Source organism: Camellia sinensis, chromosome 5 (genome assembly GCF_055761805.1).
Source record: "Camellia sinensis isolate YWXY chromosome 5, ASM5576180v1, whole genome shotgun sequence".
NCBI classification, from domain to species: Eukaryota; Viridiplantae; Streptophyta; class Magnoliopsida; order Ericales; family Theaceae; genus Camellia; species Camellia sinensis.
Genome location: NC_138965.1, coordinates 139,042,929 through 139,070,763, shown reverse-complemented (window position 1 = coordinate 139,070,763; position 27,835 = coordinate 139,042,929). Strand labels below are relative to the sequence as shown.

Genomic DNA, 27,835 nt, shown 5'->3' with positions numbered 1-27,835 from the left:
AAGAAAAAACCCTGCATAAATTGAAAACAGATGCTAGCATGTGGCATGGCTTGAAAATGTGACGACAATATTATCATAAACAAAACTAGAATTTGATCGATCTTATTAAATATTCATTCATTAGAAGTACAAATCAGTTGCCTCACAAAAGCCTAGGGGGGACAAAAAGTCGGAAGTTGATCACCAAAAGCAGCTCACTGGATGGGGACTGTAATTGACTAAATCATATATAAAAATCAAAACCCAAACTCTATTTCTCAATACTACAAGATATAATTGAAAAACAATCAGCAGTTTCTATTAATGTCCGACAACTATCTTCTCTAACTGCTTTTTGAAAACAGCATGAAATTCGGAAGCAAAAAAGATGGAAGAACCAGAAACCTGCCCATCACATATCTGAAGTTGTGAGTTCTTGTGTACAACGACAAAAGGCATCAGTGGCCAACAACATCACCACAAGTTCAAGAATTGCAAACTGGCGTTTGGATGCTGGGTGGGTGAGGTGGAATTTACCCTTTCAATTCATCTCACATTCTGTCGAGTCTTGATCATTCGTTTGAGAGTTGCAAGCCAGAAATTGCACTCATCCCAGTCACTAGTGGTGAGTTGCACCTGAGCGAGGCAGAACCAAAAAGGATCAAAAAGAAATTCATTACTCTCTAGCACCCAAAATAAATAAATAAATAAAAAGAAATAAGTGCACTGTAAAATTCCAATCTCAATAAGAATTGTACCTGGATTTGGAGGGCAGTACTAAAATCACCATTATCCAAAGCCTGGCAGAGCTGAACAAGCTTTTCAGCAGCATTTTTAGATATGTCCCCACTGTTAAGTTTGGCAAATAAGGCGCCTATTTTCCTGGAATTGTCTTCTATTTCCCGCTTCTTAGCTGGATTTGCACGTGAACCTCCCAGTGCTTCTGATGTCTCATTAAAAAGTCTCATCAAAGTTGTGATAACAGGCCTTTGCTGGGCTGAAGCACATAATTCACAAACAAGCAAGCTATATTAGATGAACCGCAATGCAGTAGTGGTTCATTTTGTTAAATGGGGCGACTTCCAAACAAGTTTTAAGGCATCACCAAAACAAAATGCTTGCACTTGAAAACAAAAATAATAATAATAACTACCAAAGCAAACTTTTAAGGCAAAAAAATTTATTGAAAACAAAAAAAAAAAACCAAGGTAGCGTTTGGTAGAGTTTTGGAATTATGATGTGAGAATATAATTGTATTTTGAGTTTGTGAGTTTTAGAATTATGATTTGAGTGTGAAAAATTTGTTTGGTTATAAGTTCTGAATTGAGTTTGAAATTTTTGATGTGATATATGATATTTGATTCAAAAACTTACAATTCATAACCAAACACACAACTCAAAATTCAAACTTACAAAAAAATTTAAAAAATTTCGAAAATATTTTTTATTTATAATATAAAAAAATAACGGGTGCACATTTTAGAGCTCCACCAAACACAGCCCAAGATTTGCAATTTAAAATATATTTCTTCGAGTAACAAATACAAATTGTGAAATACTTCTATTAAGATTTTCAAATAAAAAATGTTACTATACAATAATGGCCCCGTTTGGTAGAGCTGTGGGAAAGTGATTATAGCTTATACCTTAACAGCTTATAGCTTAGAACTGTGAACATAAGCTGATTTTTGACTTATAAATTAAGCTTCTTCTCCCCCACTCAAAGAATAAGTTGATTTTTGACTTACAAAAAACTATAAGCTGTGTTATTAAGCTAAACCAAACACATCAAAATAGCTTAAATTAAGTTAAAAGCTGAAATAAGCCCTACCAAAATAGCTTAAATTAAGTTAAAAGCTGAAATAAGCTAGATACCCTAAAATCCTAGATGTTGCATATAGCACAAAGTAGCTGCCTTCAGACCTACTACCTAGGTCATGCCATGATACACTCACCAAGATATCATATCTAACTCTGTAGCACCCACGATACAGCCTCCGAGGTCTCAATCATGGGATGCAGGGGTAGACCTTATATCTCCGCTCTGTTGGGCCAAAGAAAGCTGGAAATTCAATCCCAACGCTATAGCAACCAAAACAGGTGGTGATACCACTACGTAACAATGGCAGCTGATTTTTGAAACACTAGAAGTACCTCAAATTCTAATCACTTGATATATACACGTCTACTTTACCGTACAACATTTTAGAGCACGTGTATACCCATACCACCTTCCCATTCCCACACAATTTGTGTTCCAGGTTTAAAGGATTTACGGCTATACACTTTTTTTACCAAGACTCTGCTTCTATGAAATTTCAGACTCAGTTATAGTTCTTACTTAGGAATTACGATTGTAACCCAATTTACTTCAAATTTCAATGAATACATAAACTTTAGAATTGGGTTGGTTCAAATATGGGACTGTATCTACCAATTGATAGCGAAGGTAGTTTCTTAAAATTACCATGGCATGCCCACGGGATCACATACACCCACACGAATGTCTTCAACATTGAAGGGAAAAAAAAAAATCTCTTCAAGGTTTTGTGGCTTTAAAGATTTTTTTTTCTTCTGGTTTAGCTACCAACAAAATTGAGAGAAAAACTTTTATAGAATAGCTATAAGACCAGCGATGCTTTACCAGAACAGGATATTGGACAATTAAGAAACAAAACATTTATAAGAGGAGTGTAGTTGAGATGAGACTGTTTGGATAGATGCGCGGCAAAACTAGAAAAGACAAATAAAAATGAATATATTTCACGATGGTAAAGAGTAACACCGATTAAAATAAGTTGAGAGATGGCACGTTAAGATAGTTTGTTAATGTACAACAAAGACCTATAGATGCAACAATAAGCAAGAGTGATCTGATCACCACAAATGGAAATATTAGGTGGAGGAGAAGACCTAAACTGACATAGGATACGATAGTTAAAAGGAAAAAAAGAAAAAAAAAGAAAACGAAAAAGATGAATTTATTTAATTTAATTGAGTATATAGCCCTTTACATAACAAAATAGATTCATGTAACAAATCACACTTAATTGGGACACAAGGCTTTGTTTGATTTGGTTTAATTTGATACCATATACTTTGGAATGCACATTGCTAGTAGAACCAAACAATGTAAAAGCGAATCCAATTTGTATCGCTTTCAATGTAAAATGGCTAAATTTTAGAGAGATCGATTACTTTTTAAAAGAAAATATCCCTCAACATTGATCAACCATCATATTTGCATCCAAAGTTTAATTTCTGGATTAATAACCTAAACATAGAATTAATACTGCTAACAAAGTCATGATTAGCACTTAGGTGGGAGATAAGACTTGGTTTCATAAGAATTTTGTTATTCCTGAGAATTTTACAAAACAATCAACCAGACTTCTTGAGCTTTGTCAATCAAAAGAATACAAGTTCCAGCTTGAACCTGTGCAATGAGCAGGGCCAAACAACCTTTATTCATGGTAAAACTAATCAACTCAAAGTAATCTTGTACAATTCACACTGTAAATGGAAATTAGAAAAGAGTGCATCCTGGTATGACTCCAAATTGACCTGGCATAACCTTAGTAGGGACTTAATGACCCATGCAAGATAAACCAGGAATTGCGTTTGATGATCTGATTTTGAACAAAACTTGATCTTTTAGCTATTTTAAAGGGTTACAAGTGTCTGCAGGTAAAATTTGTATAATAAATACAAAAAAGGTTGACACAAACACAGGTACAGCACAATAACGATGTTCAAAAATCAAGATATGCAAACCCAATCAAAACAGTATATATGAACATAAATCAAGGGCAATCAACAGTTCTCTATTTACAGAAATTTAACTATGGAGGATGGTCCACATAGATCTTTAACATCTTTCAGGGATAATGTCTAAGAAGCACGGACACGAATACGGATGTAGACGTAGACACGAACACGGATGCAAACACGGGACATGGCAATTTCAAAAAAATGGGGGCACGGACACGGCGGAAACACGACAATAAAATATGTTTTCATATATTTTTATTTGTTATCTAGATTAATATTACATCCACAAACAATCAATATTAACAAAAACTAACTCTAATTCTTTTTTTTTTTAAGACAATTTTAAATTAACACTTATAATTTATATCTTTTTTTTTATGGATGATCTATTAAGTATTTAAATCTAAGAAAAATAATAATAAACATTCAACATTCATCAAAAGCACTAACTAAAATGGGGGAAAAGACAACTTGGCATATCCTTAGCGTGTCCTCTAAAGTGTCCCCAACATGTCCTTGAAAATAAATTAATTAAACAAGGGGAAACACCATGTGATGTGTCTCAAACATGTCCCCGAAGTGTCTGTGTGTCCCCGAAATGTCCGTGTGTCCGATATGGATACGGCACTTGTTTTGAAGTATTAGTGCTTTATAGGATAATGCAATTGACTTTTAAGAAATAAAAATAGCAACCGGAAAGGTCCTTGTCCTTGCCTTAGTTTCTGAGGATACAATTCAGTTACAATTTTCTGGAGACAGGACAAAGACAACAAGCACAGCTACTTGACGTTACTACAATATCATCTTTCACAGAACATAACATACTTTTGTCATCTTCTCTTCTTCTTTCTACATCCTAGAACCCCCTCCGTCAATGTCAAGCATCAGAAGAGGAAGGTTTCTTCTATATTTTTCATCAACTCACAAGAGCAGCAAGACCATGTGTTTCAATCCCATTTCAACACACGTAACAATAAATCCATCCCTTGTTGCACCATTCTCTACAACTCGCAACTTATAGTTAGTTACCTAAGTGAAAGTCTTTCAAAGTCATGATCCACAACTCGTAATTTGTATAAAGGGGTAGTATCTTAATATTATTTTTCCTTTTTCCCCCCTAAATACAAAGGTTGCAAGTCTCCCTTTCTCGAAATTATGTTGTTTCTCATTTCATACTTTTAGCATGTACCCATAGTTTGTAACATTTCCCTTTCACAGATTTGAAAGAAAACTAGGCATCTAAAAGTTTCACAGCTCATCATATGTTGACAGAACTGATAAAAAAAAAAAAGGAATTGAAACCTGTGAATCCAGAGTATAATTGAAAAACCATGCAATGTAAAATAAAAAAGAAAAGAAACAAGGTTACCAGGTACATTTGAAGTATCAGCAGTCTGTGCTGTAGGTGGCGGAGCTGCAGGAGTTACGGCCGGTTGTACTTGTGCAGGCTGAGTAGGACTGGATGGTTGGGTTGGACCCATCCCAGGATTTTGAACTCCTGAATTCATAATTGGCATAAATCCCCTGGATACTGCGGTTGGAGCCAAAACCTGGGGCATGTTATGCCCAGGAACTGGACCAGCTTGAGAAGGAATAGGGCCAAGAGAACCACCTCCAGGAGGACCAGCTTGATAATTAGGGTTGCCAATCCCCTGAAACAAATATGAACAGTAAATTTTGGTATATTATCCCATTGAAACATTTCATGAGATAAATTTATAAGGGAGCCCAAAAAAAAAGACACATACCGGATACAACTGAGAACCCAATGTGGGCTGCTGGTATTGCCCCGCATTTCTCAATGCAGGAGGGGTTGCAGGAACAAAGGGTTTCACTGTAGGTTGAGTGGTAACAGGAGGTGCAGCAAAGTTCATCTGAAATTTAAACAATAAAGAAAAGAACAAGAAAGAAAGAACAAGAAATCTCAATTTGAATGGGAGTTTGCAGCACAGTATTCTTGGTAATAAATGACAGAAGATACCGTAAATTAAATAAACATACAAACAAAAAAAATAAACAAATAACAAGAATTGATTATCCAAGTGAAACTGATGAACGTGAGGTTCATGCCATAACCATCCTAAAAGCCAGAAATTCAAACAAATCATTTAGAGAAGTTAAACAGACAATAAGATTGAAAAGTCTATTTCTGTCTGGAAGATCTAGCCAAACCAAGCACTTTTAGGCAACCAATATACATAATGAAAGAACAAACGTCTACCAGCCTAGCAAGCAAATAATATTCTCAATTATTACAAGTGTGATTCATTTAGTATGAAACAATTATTACTTCCTAGTGGGAATGAACCCAATGATGTAAATACCTGGGGAACTTGAGGTGCTTGGGATGGAAAAAACATTTGAGGCTGGGGCGCTGGCTGATATGGGGCAGGAGCACCATATCCTCCTCTCCCATATGAAGAATCAAATGACTGTTGGTAATTTTCGCCATAAGGAATGCCTGGAGTGCTCTGCTGCAGTGGTGATGGTGCTTCCTATGTAATAAAGGAAAAACCAGTACAAAGTATCACTATAAGCAAAACAGCAGATTCTATAGATAGACGGCTGCTGCAACAGAAATACATCTCATGTTGAAAAGCTACACGATTAAGTACCTGATAATAATTTGGAGAAGCCTCAACTGCACGAAAACTGGATTGATCAGCACCATATAAGGATCCAGTTTGTGATTGAGGGTTTTCAAAAGCCATAGACTTGGGTACTTCTTTCACTGCCACAACAGTGACACATATTCATCAGCTGACACTAAAGTTGTAGCAAGGTATATCATCCCATGTTTGGGACAGGTAGTAGAAAAGCTTATTTCATATTAAAAATTGAGTACCTAAACCAAGAAGCATAATTTAAAACTAGTCAACTTGGAATAGCATCAGAAATCAATAAACCATCTTCTAAATCATATATGAATGTAAATTATGTAATAAAGGAGACTAGAAGTAGAAATGGAAATATGCACCCAAAAAGATAAGATAAAATTATATGAATAGTAAAATCCACTATGATGTAGCAACTACAGCCCACAACCATTGTGTAACTGCTGCTAGGTCCAAGAGAGTGCTAGGCCCAATTTCATGAGTTTTCTCCTATCCAAACCCTCTAAAAACCAGATCTTAGCTAGGATCTAAGAAAAAAGTACAAAATTAAGCTTAAATCATAACTCAAAGCTCTTTAATGCCTGAAAAAAATACAAAGATATGAGACTCAGCACCACCAAATTTTATTGTCAGTGTTTCTAGCTGCAATGATACTAGATTTTTCATTCTCACACAGATTTACTTGTTTGACAAATAAATAAATCTTGTTAGTGAGATCTAAATTGCAAGTTGCAAATCATCCGAAAGCTTGGATCAATTTTTGTTCTCTTATGAATTGGGAAGATGAGGGGGAGAGGAGAAGATTAATTTACATCCCAAATATTGGCTTCAATTTGTGATACTTATATGTAGATTTTTCAAGGTTTATAACTGGTTTTCTTTGTTGAGTAAGAGACTAATAAAGCATTAATGTTTTAGTTTAGTATTTTTCATTTTTCTGTTTGATCTTAACCTCCAAGATGACCATATAATAAATGAAAAAAAACAAGATAAATAATGAAATTTAAAAAAAAAATTGTTCATTAAGGAAGGCACCACAAGAGGGAGGACCCAACCATATACATCCCACCAGAAGAGATTTCTTTTTCTTAAAACAAAAAAACAAAAAACAAAAAACAAAAAAAAATTCCAAAAGACCGGTACTCTCACATGTCAACCGTCAAGACCACAAAATCCAAAATTTGCTCCCAGAATTCCACCCATACAAAGAGTAAAAATCTACTCTTCAATCTATAAAATGGATCCTCAACTCATTGAAAAGATATTCTACTGTGCTCTCCCCAAATAATCCACATCAAATCTTAGCCCAAATGTCCCACCTTCCTTGCCATCCAAAATCTTTTCCCCTCCAGCTATGAATAAGGTTAGTCATATTACTCAGGAACTGCTAATAAACCCCAAACATAGCTAGCTAAAACATCACCAAAGCTCTCTTACCATCTCACAATGGTTAAGTAGAAGGCAGACATACTTTTTCACTTTCTGGCATGCTTGCACTGCACATATAACACCAATTGACAACAATATGTATTCTCTGGATTACGTAGTCTAAGGTGAGAACCTCTCCATGAGCTGCTGCCCATAGAAAGAAAGCCACCTAAGAAACTGCTTGGGACACTCAAATCACTTCCAAGGGAAAGACAACTCACAAATTCCCTCTAGAGCACCATCGAAAGAATATGGGTGTGTTTGGTTTCGTTTTGGGAGATAAATTTCAAAAAAAATCTTGGGGAAAGAGTATAGAAATTTTTTTGGTTTGTTTGGTTGTATATTTTGGAAATAGTTTTGGAGTGTGGGAGTTTGGGATGATTTGATATTTTGTTTTAGTTGAGTAGATGTGCGCGAGAGAAAAAGTGATTGAGAAGAAGAGAGGAGAGAGAAAAAGTGATTAATTGATGTATAGGAGATAGAAAGTGATTTTGGAAATTTTTTTCCAAAATCACTAAACCAAACATAATTTTAGAAAATTTTCTCCAAAATGTGTTTCTCAAAAACAAACCAAACAAGGCCTATGTTTCTTGATCATATTTTTTATTAATTCCGCGGCATATTAATTGATCTTATGCAGAAAAAATAATACATAAAAGAGCAGAGATAACCTTTCCTACAGACATAAACTTGAAAACCAAAATGAAGCTATTTAACTGTATGTGTGCCCTACAAAAACATGCCCTAATATCCACCCTCTGTTATGCAGCATCCTTAAACGCATTCCCATTTATACAGTGGAAGGTAGAATGAATATGGAAAGTCGGATTTTTTATTTTTATAATCCAGGGTATCTCACGCCTAGCCCAAACCAACTTGGCCCAGTTTACCTCGTATATGGACAATCGAGAACCAATCCCTAGTCCCTAATGTTAACATTCGGGCAAACCTCCAATGATCCCCTGGGAGACTTGAACTCAAGACCTTGGATCTTCTCCTTAGGTCTTTGCCGCTCAGCCAACCCCTTAGGCACACACAAACTTCACCTTGGAGGGTCAAGAGACCTATCTAAACAAGGTAAAGCCAAGCATCGGCACATCACAAAAAACAAGTTTTAATAGAAGCATATGCATCATAAAACTCACATAAAATATAAATAAGACGTAAAATGACTCAAAATCAGATTATGTAAGTTCCCATGGGTTTTAGTCTTGAATGTGAGCCAAATTCATAACTCTTTGCATCTTTGAATTTGCTTTTCCTTGAGCCTCTTATGGATTGCATCAATATGTCTTGTATTACTAGCTTGAATATTCTGTAGTACAGACTTTAGGGATCACAAATCAAAATCTTCATGGTATATGCAAAAAGGCAAGTTGCTTTCAATTTTTCTCTATAGATATTACGCTTTACACAGTAATCAGAAAATTTGACAAACTTCCAGTTTATAGAATTCTTTCTAGACAAAGCATGTGGAGAAGAAATGACCTAAAATAAACAAGTGTACCCAGTGCCAAGAAAAAAGGCTCACATTACAACATCAGCAACAGACAAGACAGGAAAAAAAGCCTCACAACACAGTACTGCTACATACAAAGCCAAAAGCACATACCAACTTCTGTGGACCGTGAAACACAATCTCGTAAGATCATAAGCTCAGGAGACAATTCATCAGTTCCCATTAGTTTTAAGTACTCCATAGCTGTAGTTAAAAGCCCTTGACTTGCTAATATTTCAGCATATTTCTCAACAAGCTTGCACAAAGACGCACTAAATTGCTTCTGCCCAGTTGCCAAAGCAAGGACTATAGTCTTTTCCATTAAATCCTAACAAATAAAAAGATAATATTGTCAACTCTCGAGCTAGAACATATTTCTTGAATAAACATTCAAAAGTAGCATACTTACCTGAAGAAGGTCGACATAAGATTTCCCCTCATGATCTGTTGTCAGACTGCGTGACCAAATTTCCACTGCCTTGTCAATATTTCCAGCACATATATAACAAAGAGTCGCAGCTAGTGTATTACCAACAGCCATGAGCCTAGAAGCAAGTGTATCACAGAGCAAAGTCCACTCCTCCCTCTGTGCAAACTGTTCATGGATGACAATACATTTTAGTAAATGCAGTGCAATCAAAACGAGTGCTGCAATTCACTTCTTATTTCTCCCATTAATAAATCTTGGGATCATCATTGCCATCAAAACCATATGGAGGGGAGGGATTCTTGACTCACTTAAAAAAAAGTTAGGATTGCAATTATAAAAAATACACCCAACAAAAAAAATGGACACTTCAAAATTTCATTCCTTGTGTTTAATACAAGAATAAGTGACTTTGGAACTAATCTACGGATGAATTTGAAATGACAGTGCAGTATCAAATAAGCTATATTTTCAACCTTCTAAATTGAGGCACTTACAGTACAAAGTAGGGCAAGTGTCTCCTTCCAGGATTTCAGGGGCCTGCTGTTCACAAGGCTCATGAGATCATTGTTGACCATTGCAGAAACAACCTGATGGTGAAATGAAATGATCAATAGAATCCTAAAATACAATGTAGTATCCAATAATTCCCTGGTGATTGGGAATCATTACATGCGAGTACAATCATACCATGACATATGAGAAAAGATAGATCAATTATTTGACAACATCCGAGGAAAGAACACAAAGTTTTGGCTACCTTCAAGTAAGGAGAATGGCTCGTCTTAAGGTATTGATCCCGTGCGCTGTCCCACAAGGAAGCACCACCAACATGAGCAATAACTAGAGCATCAGCCATTTTATTTGCAGATATACAAAGCGCAACTGCCCCTTTGTAGTCCCCAACAACCAATGCACGTTGAACATCATCATCAAATGATGCATCAAATGAGGGGTCAACACTCTCCTCTGGTACATGCATTTCTTGTGTCATTTCTTCCACGCTGGGAACGGAGCCTCCAACAGTAAAGTTATCCCCAGAATTAGACACAGGTGTTTCAGCTTTAGGACTTGGAAGATTGTTAAAGAAATCTTCCCCATTATCAGACAGGAAGGTGGTGGTTTCTTTATCCGCCACATATCCTCCTTTATCTGCTACTTTTTCTTCGAGACCAATAGCACTTACATCCTGAGAGAGATCATCTTGCCCCTTGTCTTTTGATTCAATAGGTAGACTGAAACCAAGATGGGTAAGCAACTTCGTCCTTGCTGTCCCATCATCTTCAAACATAACCTTCAAGAAGCCCCATGTTTCTCTGTCATCTTCAGATCTGCCCAGACAATTCAGTGAAAGCCAAAGATTGAAGTAACAAATTAGTTAAGAATATTAATGAAAAAAGAAAAAAAAAATCTTTCCTTCATACTGAAAACATACTCGGACTCTTCAGATTTTTTATCACATAAAAGCCTTAGTGAATATCTCTCCCCATTATGTATTGCAGCTTCAAATTCAGAAGAGCGGCTCACCAAACTGTGTTCTGTAACTAAGTCATGCACATAAACCTGGAACACAGTGAAGGTAATGACGATATAAGATCGTGGAAAAAGAACCATGTCGCACAGAACCACCAATTAAGAATACCTCCGAAGCTCCAGCTGAAGCATCATTAGAGAAAAACGAAACAAGCTTGCCTCCAAAACCAAAAGATGCTCCGGCTTTCCGTTTATACCATTTTGGGGCTCTCAATGGTGCTGCGCAGAATGGATAAACTATGAGAAAATAACCAAAGATAAATCAAGAGGGGGGAGAAAATACCATAGAACACAATTAACATGGTATTACAGAGAAACAGTGGGAAGTTTCAACTGAAAACTAACGAAAAAGAAGAGGAACTAAAAGACGTGGGTGATTGACAATGATTGACAAGATGACTACTTCATCAGACAACTTTAAGGGCTTCTTATATTTTCAAATTTTCTATTTGTACTGTCATCATGTCCCTTCGACAATATTCAAAGATCTCAGGTAAAGATTTTTTTTTTTTTTTTGAAAAGTGGCGAAGAATATTATTAAGCATAAGCAAGAAAATGGAAAGAGAACAAGGAGTCCTCGAACAATGAAAAGTGAGTAAACAAAAACCGAAAATAAACCAGAAAACCATTCACTAAGGATGGAAAACAGCAGCCCGATTGTTCAATAGGCGGCATTTTTTATCAAACACTATTAAAAAGTCACTAATTATTAACTTTCAGCGATAGTTTGAAAATTGTCACAGAAAATGTCACTAAGTATACTTTTTAGAGGCAGTTTAAAAAATTCATCACAAAAAAAGGTCACTAATTTTCAACTTTCAACAACAGTTTGAAAAATTCGTCACAGAAAAATGTCACTAATCGTAAGTTTTAGTGACAATTTATAAAAATCATGACAAAAAAAGGTCACTAATTATCAATTTTTAGCGACATACAAAAAAATCGTCACAAGAAATTATTTTTAGCGACGATTTTATTAGGATTTATTTTCAATAGGACTTCATGAAAATTAAGTTCAACTATTAGGATCTATTGGTAGTTTACCCTTTTTATTTTGTCACCCAAGGAAGACCAAATTGTTTGTGCCATGTCTAGTTTTCCTTATTGGTTTCCGTACTTACCAACCTGTTTAAGAACAACTTATTTCTTGAAATGGCAACAATGAATCCAGAATAAGGAAAAATGTGTCATGGAAAATTGTACTTTAAAGTTGAGTAGTAAAACTCTAAGAAATCGTGATCCAAAGAATTCAACTAAGCCTCCATGTTTGAACATGAAACTGTGTACTAAAACTAGAGCTTGTCACCTACAAGCACATACAGCTAATAATTTTAGCTAACATTAACAACTTACAACTCTTCTTACAAATATTAACTGCTCACTTCAATAAAAGGCAACTGATAAAAAAGAAATGTGGGCAACAAAATACAACTATATGCAGCATATGTCAACAAATAAACCCTGCCTTTCTAATATACATAATACAGGAGTACAAAACCAAACAGTAAATAGATTGCGCCAATATAGCCAAGAAATATGACCGAAGGCAAACCATCTAATCTTAACAACTGCGATTAAACACCAAAACTTTCAAATATAACTGCAAGTTACAACAGTCGCAAGATCTACAAATACATTACCTGCACCAAAATCACCCTCCTCAATGCCAAATCGGCTACAACCCTGGAGGGGAGAAAACAGGGAATGTTAATTCTAAACAGGATTACATAGACATTATTTCCTTGACCATTAGACCAACACAGACAGGAATGTGAGGTCCAAAGTTGAAGTAGGGAAAACGAGAGAGAGAGAGAGAGAGACACACACACACACACACAAACAAACACAAAAAACAAGATAATTACATTAAAGACGAATGAGAATGCTATCATAATGCATGCACTTGGACAGCATCCAAGGAGATCTGTGCAAAAATGATAGAATACATATTTCTCCAGTCTTAATTTGGCTAAAGAACCCAGAAGATATTACGTCATTGCAACAAAAAATATTAACCCCAGTTCAGCATTACCATGGAGTTTAATTTGTAAAAATATAACAAAATCATTTCCTTGACCATCAGGCAAACCAGACAGAAATATGTTCTCCAAAGTTGAAATAGAAGAAAGGGCAAAAAAACTGTGTTACGTTAAAGACATGATTGCCATGCAAATTGAACAGCATCAAAGGAGACCTATGCCGAAATAGTGTAATATATATTTCTCTGACTTAATTTGGCTATGAGATATATATAAGGACCCAGATGATAACACAGCTAGTTAACAGCATCATAAAAAAAGCTGTGTACCCCTATTCAGCATTATCATGCATCACTCAATTCTATTTCAGTACTATTTAACTAGTAATTCCATTTCTTTTAGGCCAAAAGTAATTATTCAGATACAAACCACTAACTAAAATGAGTGAAGAGTTCCTCTGACTCTAAAAGTGCCCAGCTTGCTGAATCACTGTCTCAACTCAAATCAAAAGTTGAATTAAAAGTAGAATTAAGAGGGTAAAAGAAAGTGTGATGATGAAAAAGAGGTTAACCAATATCCCCTCAAATTCATTTTTTTGTTTATTTATCACAATGTTTGTCATGAAAAGAATATAAAGCCATTTCTTGTACAAATACCAATTAACAAACCAGTACAAGAACTTACCTCAATATTATAAATGCCAATTTTTCCATCAAAAGAAGATGCCGATATAACCCCAGGTATCTTTGGATACCAGTGTACATCAAAATTCCAGTTGGTTCCAGCAGGCAATTCAGAGACAATCTGCAGAAAATTCAACATCAATAGCAGTGTCACCATGTCCTAAAAAAAAGAAGGGTAGACAGTAAAATGCCCACCCACTCAAAAGTTCAAAACACAAATAGAATATATACAAAATAAAAGTGGCCCTACAAGGAGAGACGCTGAAGCCGATTTGCATATTTTCCATAGGGGGAGAGGAGAAAGAAAGGAAAAAAACAACCTATTAACATCTTACTCTACCTCTCCAGATACAATGTCCCAGCAAATTGTCCGATTATCTTTGGCACAGGTAAGCAAATAGGAGCTGTCACTGGGACACCACGACATCGCAATTACACCTATTGAAAGATATGCAGGAACAACAGATAAAACAGCCAAATCAAAAGCGTATAAATTGAACCTTGAACAAATAAGAAAATCAAATGTATTCCATTCAAGGAAAGACTAAAAAGAAAACAGTACTGGTGAAAATGCAGCACGCTAGGTAAAGCTCTAGCTCAATTTAGATGCATTCAGCCTAAATTATCCAAAATACTTTTTATTTCCTATGGGGTGTGGACTACAGTAGAACACGAATTTATGTGCCAACTAAATTACATAGCAACCAATCAATAAACACGAACATCTTCTTTAAGCCTTTGATGACTCCAAAAGTCTGATTTGTAGAACATTAATGAAGTTCTGATATTTGCTTCTTCTTCTTTTTTTCTTTTTTTGTTGTTGTTTGGTTTAGTGAGTGCTTTCTTTGTTAACTTTATATATATATATTCTTTTTGGAAAGTAAAATGCACATGCACTGGTATATCCTCAATGCAAAAAATGAAATACTCACCAAAACAGAATCCATAACCATGATACTGGTTCCAAGAATTATTTCCACCCCACTATCCTGTGACCAATCAGCAGGACTTAACTTAACTTGTCAGGCAATCTACCAGTCTAGTTCAGTTTTGTAAGTCTAAAAAGCTTCATCTACCACTGAGATTTGTGCAGTAAAGGTCCTAAATAACAAGAGAGAACTAAATATTAACAATGTTTTGTAAGAAGTTTATGTTACAAAATGCAGATTTCAAAGTAGAATTCAGTTAAGGTGTAATTGTAATAATTAAGCAGGGAAATCTCTTCAACTCTTTCTGTATTTTTGACTAACACAGATTTCAAAGAAGCATTCATTGTCTGCATGTCTTCCAGATAGACAGACAGAGAAAATGAGAGAACACTAAGGCCTTGTTTGGGGAACTCTAAAAAAGCCAAAAAGTCACTGTCCTATTTAAATCACATCATCTTATTTAAGTCACGTTACCTCTCTACCATATCACTTCAAACCCAACCCATATTTCATAAAAAGTCAAAAAGTGCACTTATTTAGATCATCTCAAACCATCCCAAACACTAATCACAAAAGGAGTAATTATCAGTAAGACTTCAATTTCTACACAGAATAGGATAGTCCAAATTGAAAAAAACAAATCATCAAGATACAGCAACAATTTGGTGGATACTTCAATGAGGTACCTTTAGTGTGCCCCACAAACTCCCTCACTGGTGTCATTATATTCCGCATATCCCAAAGCTGCAAGGAAACACCACTGTTAATTACAAGAACATATTTTACACAACATATATTACTCCTAGAAGTAAAATATATATATATAAACTGAAAAAATCAACATGCAGAATCATTACCCTCAAAGAAGGTGAACTATCATCATCTGAAGCGACAATAAGTTGAGTGGCCACATCAGGATGCCATTGCAAAACAGAGCATCGCCTTCTATTGGAATCAGAAAAACTGCCAATTGGAAGGTCATGTCAGTCACTAGAAAGAGAAATTTTAGGCTATTACATTATTATTATGTCGTGCAACAGTGCCCAACGAACTTCACATTATTGAAGCAATTTACCTAATCACTGGCTTTTGCTTCTTTAGGTCCCAAATCACTGAAACCATAGAAAATATGTTTCATTCCCAGCTGAAAATAAAAAATTAGGTAACTAAATATGATAATTAGATAGTTTCTTTCCTCACCAGTTGTCCCATTATATGAAGTGGATGCTAAGATATGTTGAACCTTGCTGTTCCAAGATAAAAATGAAATTTCACCTTGAGTAGCAGATCCACTACCCTGCATAAAGGTCTCATAAACTGAGTCAACTGCTTTGAGTAGATCCTGTACGATGAGACAGGAACAGGGAAATTGTACATGCACGCAAATAATCATGTACATGATTTATATAGGCACTCAGAGAGAGGTTCTCCTAGATCATATTTTACATGTTCACAGGATTTCAAAATATAGGTGCCTTCTACAGTAGTGTACAAGGGCTGTATTAGAAGCTAAGCTGTGATGAAAACAAATAAAAAGAGAAAAGAAAAGAAATATGGAACACCAGATGTATCACTACACTTCTATATAGGTCAAAATGGAGCAGATAAGGTATAGACACTGCAATATTAAGCCTAGTTTGGGGCAGGCTTTTTTAGCCCTCTGAAAAAGCTAAGTGAAAAGCTTGGGCTAAAAAGGCCTACTTGTTTGGCATAACCTAGAAAGGCCAAAACATGCAAGAATTTTTAACCCACTTTTTTTACTAGGATTTGACTTTTACAGCTTTTCATTGCAAAATGACGAGGGTGTCCTTCAATGGTTTATGATTTCCTCTTTTCCATTTTTTATATGCATGGTGATATTTTCACACTTGAGTGCAAAATGGTAAATCCAGATTACATCACGATAATATCAGCAAAATGACCTAAAAACCCCAAGCTTCTTCACCTAAACAAATCCCATGCTAAATGCGAAGCAAAAATGTTTAGCTTTTTTAGCCAAAACAAAAAAAAAAAACTAAAAAGCCACCTAAACAAGCCAGCCCCAAACAAGGCTTCAAATTCTAAGAAGCATGTACACTTTGGACACTTCTAAGATGATGCGTCCATGTCAATCACCAACACTCCCCAAAGTGTCTAACACCCCAATGTTGGACACACATCCAAACATGTCCTATTAACATCTTAAAACTTCTCAAAACCAATCACTTATTGGGGGCTCACGTGTCTATTGTCAAAACACATGAAACACATGGGTCTCAACAAAAGTTTGGAATTCGGACCTGTGACTAACTTTCAATTCAATAGGGAATGTAACTTTTTCAATTATATAATAAGACTTATCTATTCACTCCATTTCCCAACATATGAAATCTGAAAAATGATTTCTTAGTATTTTTTAAGTTTTATAATTCCAGAAAATTCCTCTCAAGAGAGTTCATAAGAGTGTATATAGGTAGCAAGCTATGATGTACGAACACAGACACGGGACACGCCATAGACACACAATTTTTCAAAAAATGAGATACGGACATGCTGGGAACACGTTTAATATATATAATTTTATTTATTTATTATATGTCTAAAATAAAAGAAAATCACTAATTCTTATACAATTACAATAATAATAAATTAATAAACACATTTCTTAAATTTTTTTAATAAAAAATGAGTTTTTTTAAATAAAAATAATTTATTCTATGAATTTTAGGTTTAACAAAAATAAGGATAAAAAAAAGAAAAAAAAAGAGGGGAGAAATCAGGAAAATAAAGGAGGAGAGAGAGAGAGAGAGACGAGTGAATCAGGAAAAAGAGATAACAAAAATAAAATAAAAAAAGAGAAACAAAAGGGGGAGAGAGTGAAATCAGAAAAAGGATAGAGAGAATCAGAGAAGACGAAGACGAAAAAGGAGAGTGAAACAAAAAAGGGAGAAGAAGAAGAAGAAGAGGGAAGACAAAGAAGAATACCTAGGCTTCTTTGATTGATCTAAATAGGTCAGGGCTTCTTTCTATCCCTCGATCTCTTTCTCCATCTCCTCTCCAACAATTAGGCTTCTTCGATTCACCTCACGCGCGTCCGAAAAGTGTCACGGCGTGTCACTTCAATTCAATAGGGAATATAACTTTTTCAATTATATAATAAGACTACCTATTCACTCCATTTCCCAACATATGAAATATGGAAAATGATTTCCTAGTATTTTTTGAGTTTTATAATTCCAGAAAATTCCACTCAAGAGAGGATTCATAACAGTGTATATAGGGAGCAAGCTATGATGCACAGACACGAACACGGACACGGGACACAATACGGACACGACACGGCCACGCGGACACACAATTTTTCAAAAAATGGGGGACACGACACGTTGGGGACACGTTTAATATAATTTTATTTATTTATTATATGTCTAAAATAAAAAGGAAATCATTGATTCTTATACAATTACAATAATGATAAAATTAATAAACACATTTCTTAAATTTTTTTAATAAAAAATGAGTTTTTTAAATAAAAATAATTTATTCTATGAATTTTAGGTTTAACAAAAATAAGGATAAAGAAAAAAGAAAAAAAGGTAGGGGAGAAATTAGGAAAGTAAAGGAGGAGAGAGACATAGGGGAGAGAGAGAGAGAGAGACGGGTGAATTAGGAAAAAGAGAGAACAAAAAAAAAAAAAAAAAAGACAAACAAAAGAGGGGAGAGAGTGAAATCAGAAAAGGGAGAGAGAAAATCAGCAAAGACGGAGACGAAAAGGAAGAGTGAAATAGAAAAAGGAGGAGAAGAAGAACAACAAAGAAGATGAAGGTGACAGAGAAGATGAAGAAAAGACAAAGAAGAATACCTCAGGCTTCTTGATTGTTCTGAACAGGTTAGGGCTTCTTTCTCCCCCTCGATCTCTTTCTCTCTTTCTTTCTCCGTCTCTCTTTCTCTGTCTCCTCTCCAATAGTTAGGGCTTCTTCGATCCACCTCATGCATGTCCAGAAAGTGTTACGACGTGTCCATGGCGTGTTTGACTGGAAAAATTCAAAAAAAAAGGGGACACATTAAAGACAGTGTCGAACACATGTCCACAGCGTGTCCGACACTCGTATGCAGGCCCTGGGGATGTGTTGATGCTTCATAAGTAGCAAGGTTACTTCATGGTAATGCGCTTAAGAGTTATGGATAGGTGAGGTGGCAAGATGGGATCTTCCAAGAACACAGCTAGCACTAAGATGGTGGGAGAGCACTGGAGATGAGAGCCCAGGTAACCTTAGGAAGACAGAGGATAGTAATGAAGGAGGACTCGACTTTTGAAGGAGAAAGATAAGATGATTGAAGATACCTTAACAAATGCTTGGAAACATCCTTATAAAAGGTGATCAAATCAAACTATGGAGACCAACTTATATCTAGGAATGGCAACGGGCCGGGCCGGGGATCACTCCCCGTCCCCAATCCCCGAAGCTACAGAATTCCCCGTCCCCGACCCCGATCCCCGGCAGGGAACCCATCACCCTCCCCCACCCCCACCCCCCAACAGGGATCGGGTTTCCCTGACCCCGAAAAATCCTCGTAACTCTCTCTCTCTCTGTTTAGCTTATCATCATCAACAACATCATCGATCATCAACAACAACATCATCATTTTCATCAACAAAGACATCATCAACGGCAATAGCATCAAAAAAAAAAATAGAGACAGATCGGGAAGGAGGAAACCGACGGTGGCAGTGGCAGTGGCAGTGGCGGGATCTTCTCAGATCTGCCATGGCAGAGGGAGGAGGAGGCGATCAGTTCTGCCCATTCTAATCGGGATCTTCTTAGATCTTCTCAGATCTGACGGTGGCCTGGCAGAGAAGGAGCCGATGGAGGAGGAGGCCGCGAGAGGTGACGGAGGAGGAGGCGACAGTGGCCTGGAGGAGGAGGAGGAGGAGGAGGCGGTGGTGGCCTGGAGGAGGAGGAGGCGACGAGAGGAGGAGCCGTCTGCGTCTGTGGAGAGAAGAGAGAGAGTGAGCGAAGAGAAGAGAGAGAGAGAGAGAGACAGATTAGAGGTATAATAGAGGGAGGGGGGTTATATATATAATATAAATAGATAGAGGGGTATTATGATAATTTTGTTTCGGGGAGAAACGGGGCCGGAGACGGGGCTGTGAAAGTGATCCCTGTCCCTGGCCCTGGCCCGTCGGGGGTATTTTTCGGAAAAAAATCACTCTAATCGAGGATGGGGGGTCGGGTCCCCGTCGGGCCGGGTTCAAATTGCCATCCCTACTTATATCTAGTAAGTGGTGCATCCTCCTTGGTTTGACGGTATAGATGTATCTCAACTACATCTACTACCCATGATCAAGCATTGGGGGTCATATTATGGAAGCAACAATGGTAGGTAACCTACGAGCTGCATCATGGAGGGTTTCTCTCTCAAAGACTAAGGTGGGCCGATTGACCTTGATGTTCCTCAACTTTACCCTCTAAGTCACATACCTCTAGTGCTTAAGAGCAAAAATCTTCCTAGTCCCCACACCCAACCTGAGTAACTGTAGAAGTTGCTAAATACTCACTAAATTTCTCTCCACACCTACAATTACAATTATTTTTCAATAAGATACAAGACTTCAATTCGTATGATGGGTATGAAGAGAAATTAAGTAGATGTATAAGCCCCTGGTAACTATAGTGGTGATGGAAATGCCTCAAGTTAGGGTGGCCAAGCAGAGATGCCTTAGCCTAGCCGAGAGATGTGTTAGGCCATGCCTCGAGGTGCCCTACACATTCACTTGTTTCCATAGTGCCATGGCTCAAAGCTAAAGTGTCAAACACATTATTTGGTCAAATTACCACACTTGATGGTTTATCTACTTCCATTTTGACTAGGCTCATAACCCCAATGGTTCATTTTAAAGATATAGTAGCACTAAGATGGCTTGCCACTTAGACATCCATTATCTAAGTTGGAGATTGTGTAGGTAATATGTGGCAGTGCAACTACACAATAACAAGAAAGTGATACGTAGCAGTGCAACTATACAATAACAACAAAGTGGTAAGTGGCTTATATGGAACAGCTTGATGGCAAGTAACAAGTGACTTACACGCAACCACCTTAATCAAATGATGGTGAAAAGTTGCTTACAAGCACCCATCTCAATCACAAGTGGCAGCTACGTCCCTAATAAATTAGCTTAAATAATTTTTTTTTTAGAAACTAATAAAAATTATTAAAACCTAAATCTGATGGCAATACTTAATCATATAGCTAAATTAAAGAAATCGGCTCATTTAACCCTATTTTCCTTACATTCTTGCATAGCACAAACCCACCTTTCCCACCAGAAACAGTCTCAAATATTGATCACATCAAAAATATTCAACAAACCTAGAATTTGGAAGCTCAAAGTGAACCATGTATTAAATATCAACCCAATCCATACAATGTAGAGCATGGGAAGAAAAAAAATAGAAAAACCAATAATTTTGCACTGGCACATGTTAATGGCATTTTTAATGAAAATTAGGGCTGATCTGAGTCATAATTTATGTTTATTTTAAGTTAGAAAGCCGTTGAAATGATTTGTTTATATTTTATTCAATTTTAGGAGTCGATACTTTGGTGAACTAGACTGCAGAATGGGTCCATGGGTTGTCTCATAGATTAGTAAATGACACTAGATCTCATATAACCTTTATTAGATATAAAATATTCTAGTTAATCAAAAATCAATCAGTTTCCTATTTTGACATCACATTCCTTGTAAAATTAGAAGAATCCAGGACCCAATGAATCTAATGCAATCTTTCCATTCATCAGAGTCAAAATTTTGAGAATGTGTGAACTTTTTAACTTACAGCGATAGGTGAGAATTATTCCCGAGTTGTAAGTAGAATTCCCTGAATTTTCTTCGTTTCTTCTCACAAAAAACTATTTCTGAGTTACTATTCTCAGGACCTACATGACCCTTTCCAACAAAAGCATCATCCTTATTTCAAAAAGAGCATCAAACTAAGCTATTATTTCTTACTAATCTACAAGGCGAGCATGAGTTCACATGTGTGTGTGTGTGTGTGTGTGTGTGAGAGAGAGAGAGAGAGAGAAACAGAGAGAGAAGGATAGACACAGATTTCTCTTTGAGTTTAAAGAATTATTTAATATTACAACCCTTAGTTCTTCGAGGAAATTCAGAGATTTAAAAATATATATATATGAATTTGGTGACAAGAACTCAAGGCCGATAATTTCTTTCTCAGTATAATATATAATTTGCATCATGATAAATATTAGTGACAAAACAAGCTTTACTTTTGTACATGTTTATTCAGTTCAGAGCCAAAGAATGTAAGTTCATGTGCAATACATGCCAAAGAAATCGGTACATGCCTTGAGAGGAGGAAAATGAGTAGGTTCTGCCGGACTTGCTATATCCCATATACAGATATCACCTTCATCAGCCCCAGAAGCAAGATGGTTAGGGGAAAGAGCATTAAATTCCAGACCACGAACCTGAAAAAGACATACGATGTAGAAGCAACCAAGTCATTCTATCATCAGAAGCCTAAGAAAAGAAGAAACAATCACAAAATGGAAAATGTAGAAACTTACGGGTCCTCTATGCCTCAAAAGTTGTGAAACAAGAGCATTCTCACTTGCCTTAGAGCTGAAGGGGAAGAAATTATAATAGATAAATCAAGGATTCAAAAAAATAAGAGAACTACCGATAAATTTCTAATAGAGAAGATGATAAAACACCAGTTGGAAAATAGAGCAGCAGAGGGTATTCAGACTATTTTTTTTTTTACTAAAATCCGGTTCTACTTTACAAAACCCAATATATATTTTTTTTAATTGCAATATCACACTCCTTAGGTTTAACTCAAATTTTTAGTCAACCTTAAAATGCAATTGAACTTGGACATAGGGAGAATATCATTAATATGCTGACGCATATTATGATGTAAGCAATGCATTATCAAAGATCATAACCAATAGCAACATCAACAGTACCAGTTGCACTTCCAGTAGATATCGTTGCTAACCCAACATAGCAACTCTTATTTAGTTTCTTCCTTGAAAGATTTGAATAAATTTTCAGAGCAAGATAACACACACTTCCTGTGTCTCCTTATATAGATATTAAGGTGGAGTGTCATTTCATCTTTCCTTGGATCATCAACACGTGGAGGGGTGATCCAAGGGTCTATATTTTGTAACAGGGGACAGACCCATGTAATACTAGTGTGTGAGGGTCCGTCCCATAATGAAAACGCCTCAGCTGGGGCAAAGTGCAAATTATAAAATTTTGTATATTATTTTATTCTTATGTTTTGGGCTCGGTTAGCATAACCCCAAGCGCAAGGATGACACATTGCCTGACGGCCTTAAGGCCCAACGTAGCCTATTAGGGCCTTGAATAAAGTAGGCCCAAGAGAACATATTTGGGCTAAGCCCACATTAATTAACACGATGAATAAAATTAAATAAAATGACAAGTCATTAAATTATAATGATTATTTTATTCATAGAGCTTCTAAAAAAGCTAGAGTACAAATTGAACTAAGCAACCCAGTTGCGTACATTGAACTTGGACATAGGGAGAATATCATTAATATGCTGACGCATATTATGATGTAAGCATTACATATGAGATTAACCTTTAACATTTTTTATTACTGTCTCGTAATCAAAACAATAGACTCCATTAGAATTCAGAAAGAATGTCACAGCATCTTCATCAAGGATCTTGACAGCATCCGAAACACACCACCATTCTTCACCATTGTAAATGTAGTAACGTCCTTCTGCAAGATCACCAACAGAACGAGCAGCTCTGTAATCTTCATAAGATACTCTATGAGCCATAACCAGGTGCCATGAATGAATATAAATATATTCATGGGCAAACTGAATCATTCCCTCTCGATCAATAATAATCTGGATCTTAATATTTTGTTTTTCAAACAAAACCAGACATTTAGCAACTTCAGACATAACGCAGTAGCTAACAGCGATATCATCTTTTTCGTTCCATATATTGTTGATAACTTTCATCTCTTCTTCAAAGGCATCCTTCACATAAGAATGATAATATTTTCTCTTAATATCAACTTGAAAATCATAAGGAAGATCTTCGCAGTGATCCATTTCCGGTGACCGGAAATTATATTTCAGAGAAATGAGAGAGATGTCAACAAGAGGGGAGAGAGAGCACAACAGATGAAATGAGAGGAATAGAGCAATATCTCCTTATATAGATATTAAGGTGGAGTGTCATTTCATCTTTCCTTACATCATCAACACGTGGAGGGGTGATCCAAGGGTCTATATTTTGTAACAGGGGACAGACCCTAGGAAGATTAGTAAATATGTGAAGAAAGGTCAATTAAACAATCGTGGACGATTGTTTATTGTTATGAAGAGCATCAAGAAAGTGTCTCTGTTAAGAGCTGATATGTATGTTACATGTTCGACATGTTAATGCTCTTTATGTAATGCTTACATCATAATATGCGTCAGCATATTAATGATATTCTCTCTATATGTCTAAGTTCAATGTACGCAACTGGATTGCTCTGTTCACACTGTACTCTAGCTTCTTTAGAAGATTTATGAATAAAATAATCATTATAATTTAATGACTTGTCATTTTATTTAATTTTATTCATCGTGTTAATTAATGTGGGCTTAGCCCAAATATGTTCTATTGGGCCTACTTTATTCAAGGCCCTAATAGGCTACGTTGGGCCTTAAGGCCGTCAGGCAATGTGTCAACCCGCCTCAAAGCACCCTCCTTGAATCACTCACCGGAATTATGCTTCCGGTGTATCAGAATTGAAAGAAATTGAAAGATTGCTCCGATTTGGTTGCCGGAAAATTATTAAATATTCATCTTAAAAATTTGTACACTTGTAAATTGTGTAACAATATATTTGTTACATTGTCCATATTATTTTTCATTTTATCATAAAATGAAAAAGTTATTCACATTCCCCTTCTTTGTTGATATACCTTCAGTTGATATTAACACAAATTATTATGAATTTAATGTCCATCCTTCAAACGATTTTGGTACCAGACGATACGTGTTAATGACACACGTATCTTTACGTTTTATTGGAAATTATTTGGAAAGTCCAATTGAAAGAAGAGGATTTATTAACAAGGAGCCGGACAGCATAACAGCAACTACCAATTTCAAATAGATATCTTAATAAAAGGCATCATTTTTGTTTTGATAAGTAAACTAATAAAAGGCATCATCCAAATACAAAGACAAAATTCCTGAGCACAGAAGTTTATTTCATAAATTTATCATGGTAACCAGTTTGCATGTCAAAAGAACATAGCCAGGATCTCTCCCATACAAAACAGATGAATCAGAAAATGCTAAAAATTGTTCCTTTCTTCAATCAACTTTTAAAAAATAATAATAATAAATTAATTAAAAACTTCAACAAGTGTAGATGTCTCTGGCCCTATACTCGTCAATATTTGAAACCCAAATTATCCACATTTAAATGACCCATTTTGTTAATGTATTGTAGCATACAAAAAGATACAAAATTTGACACTTGAACCCAAAAAAAAAAATACATAATTCAATTACCCTACCAAAGAGTATTCAATCGATGCGATTCATTTTAATGGCAAGTTTGAACTTTGTTTACGTCCCAGTGACATAATGCAAGTATAGTCCTCAAACTATGATACAATTCAATTCAATTGCATTACATAATAGAATTCAAATTTGAGAATGAAATAGAGAAATTGAATCGAAACACAATTAGGACAAGGGCAGTACCGGATCAGAGAAAGAGGATTCCAAATCGCAATGTTACCGTCGACGAGACCACCCGCGATGAGACCGAGAGAGAACTCCTCCGAGGGGGACGGATTCTGCCCCCAAGAGACCCGGTTGAATCGCTCGGAGCTCGTGGACTCGCCGACAACGGGGAGCTCACGATCGTCGGACTGGAAATCGAGCTTGAAGATCTCGAGATTCGCCGACGAACTGAAGGATAAATCCACCGCACCGGCCATAGTCCCCGCCGCCATGTATGGGGCGTCCGGCGCGAACGCCACCGACGCCGATCTGTTAACCCCCTTCACACACGCCATAACCACCACCACCAAAACCTATAGATACAAACACAGATATATATAGAGAGAAATTGGGGATCTGGGAAATGGAGAAATGAGGAATTAGGGTTAGGGTTGAGAGATGTTGTTGAAAATTGAGGAAGAATTGGATGAGAGAGATGGACAGATCGTGAATGTGAATGTGAACGTGAGAGAAGAGTCTTCTCTTTCTCTCTTTCTCTCTTTTTCTGTTACTTCAGTTCCCTTTCATTTTTACGTTTTCTTCATTAGAGTTACGTTTTCTTTATTAGAGTAGGGGACTTTGTTATAGCAGGTGTTGCTGATCTTCGTCAATGCTACCAATTAGATTATGCCACGCAACAGCTTGCTGGAGAAACTATTCACTGCTTTTCAACTAATTTAAAAAGTCGCTATTCCCAATTTTCAAAAAGGCAAAATTTTAAAAGTAATAAATAACCCAATAATGAAATGGATTTTGAGTAAAGTAGGGACAGAATTGTGACTTCTAATTTAAATTGACAATTATTAATGTGAAACATCACTTAAATTTACTCTAAAGCCATTAAATAATTACTTGATATGTCTATTTTTTTATTTACAAAAAAATGTGTTATATCAATTGATATTATAATTATCATTTTCTTCCTCAAAAAAAATTACATCAATATTGGCTATCATATTTAGTTGATGCAAACTTTAGCAATCGTCACTACTCTATTAAACCCATCTAGTCATCGTGTTCATCTCTTTTAGCCCTTCTTGTTGTTTTTCTAACCTTCTTCACTTGTTACCCTTCATTTTTTCCAAACTCTTTCCTACTATATTTTTGTTCTTGTTCTTCCCTTGTCATATAAAACCATAGATCTGATATGAGGGTAAGAAAGGCTGAAAAGAGGATCATTGTGGTGAGAGTTGGGGTGATGGATTGAGGTAGCTAGGTCATGAGTACTAGTAATGGATATGTGGCATTTGGGTTTAACGAAAGAAGTGATGTATAAGGAAAGGGAGTTGGAGAGAAGGTGGTAGTAGGCATGGTGGGGTTCAGAAGGGGGACATCAAGGAACAATGGGAGTTAGGAAAGGGGTGGCAGTAAGGCGATGGGTAAAGGAAGAGGGCAACAAGGAATAAAGGGGAGTTAGAGAGGGAAGGCAATGGGACAATAAGTTTTGAGAAGTGGCAACGATGAGAGGATGTAAGAAGGCTCCGTTGCCAAAAGTAGACGATGATTTTATATTATATTTTACCATGACGTTTTAATTTATTCTATCATTAACCTTCCAAACCATAACTTTTTTTTCATTTTCCTAACTTATCCACCTCTTACTACCAACTTTAACTACCACCGCTAATCCATTCTACCACTCCCCTCTAGTCAATTCTCATAGCCTTTACAACGATTTTATCTTTTTACTTGCAATGATTAGTGATGACGAAAAATGATGAAGAAAGGATAAGGAGCGATGTTAGAGAGCGAAAAAGGATTGGAGGTGGTTGACGAAACCATGGCGGTTGGAAAATAGTTGGAGTGCCAATCAAAGAATTGGATTCAATATTAATATTAAGCAAAATGTCACTTAGTTAATAATCTATTTCATATTAATGTTTACATTGACTGCACATCTTTGTTTGAACAATTGAAAGGAAGCAGGGAGATTAAAATGGGGTTGGTCCATTGGATCATTAATGCTTATTTTATTGCCTAGTATTAGAAGTGGCAAACAGACTGATTTGGATGGATTAAAAAGGATTATGAATTTAAAATAATCTAATCTAGACCCACTCAATTAATAAGTATTTGGATTTAATTGGATACAGATTGATCAAATGAACCTAATCAAATTGGTTATTTCATCAATTTTTTTTTCCCAATATGATAGTGGTGGCAATGGAGTGATGGTGGAGTGGCGACAACAATTGTAGTTG

At 36.1% G+C, this 27,835-nt stretch overlaps 1 protein-coding gene across 2 annotated transcripts; it reads right to left on the bottom strand.

Annotated features, from left to right (window-relative positions):
- Positions 1-76: 76 nt before the first annotated feature.
- LOC114290008 (protein transport protein SEC31 homolog B) lies at positions 77-26,227 on the bottom strand. 2 transcript variants are annotated; one of them, XR_014328564.1, is made up of 22 exons: positions 25,614-26,227; positions 22,418-22,472; positions 22,196-22,318; positions 16,043-16,139; positions 15,918-15,954; positions 15,700-15,805; positions 15,529-15,586; positions 14,254-14,351; positions 13,915-14,034; positions 12,892-12,934; positions 11,361-11,470; positions 11,154-11,281; positions 10,479-11,049; positions 10,216-10,308; positions 9,701-9,886; positions 9,406-9,619; positions 6,366-6,481; positions 6,075-6,245; positions 5,499-5,624; positions 5,127-5,402; positions 738-976; positions 77-615 (listed from the first exon to the last, which is right to left on the bottom strand). XR_014328564.1 is itself a non-coding variant. In XM_028233874.2 (22 exons), exons 1-22 carry the CDS (start codon positions 25,928-25,930, stop codon positions 526-528), a joined length of 3,381 nt encoding a protein of 1,126 aa, XP_028089675.2. In that variant the 5' UTR covers positions 25,931-26,227; the 3' UTR covers positions 77-525. The 2 variants fall into 2 exon arrangements, 1 of the variants encoding a protein (XP_028089675.2); XM_028233874.2 differs by having other exon boundaries at positions 5,120-5,402.
- Positions 26,228-27,835: the final 1,608 nt, after the last annotated feature.

Bases quoted from the DNA above. Each gene is read 5' to 3' on its own strand.
- LOC114290008 (XM_028233874.2), bottom strand. From the start codon at position 25,930: ATGGCGTGTGTGAAGGGGGTTAACAGATCGGCGTCGGTGGCGTTCGCG. The intron at 15,587-15,699 runs GTAATGATTCTG...GTTTCCTTGCAG, and splicing joins ATAGTTCACCTTCTTTGAGG to CTTTGGGATATGCGGAATAT. The intron at 12,935-13,914 runs GTAAGTTCTTGT...TCTCCCCTCCAG, and splicing joins TTGGCATTTATAATATTGAG to GGTTGTAGCCGATTTGGCAT.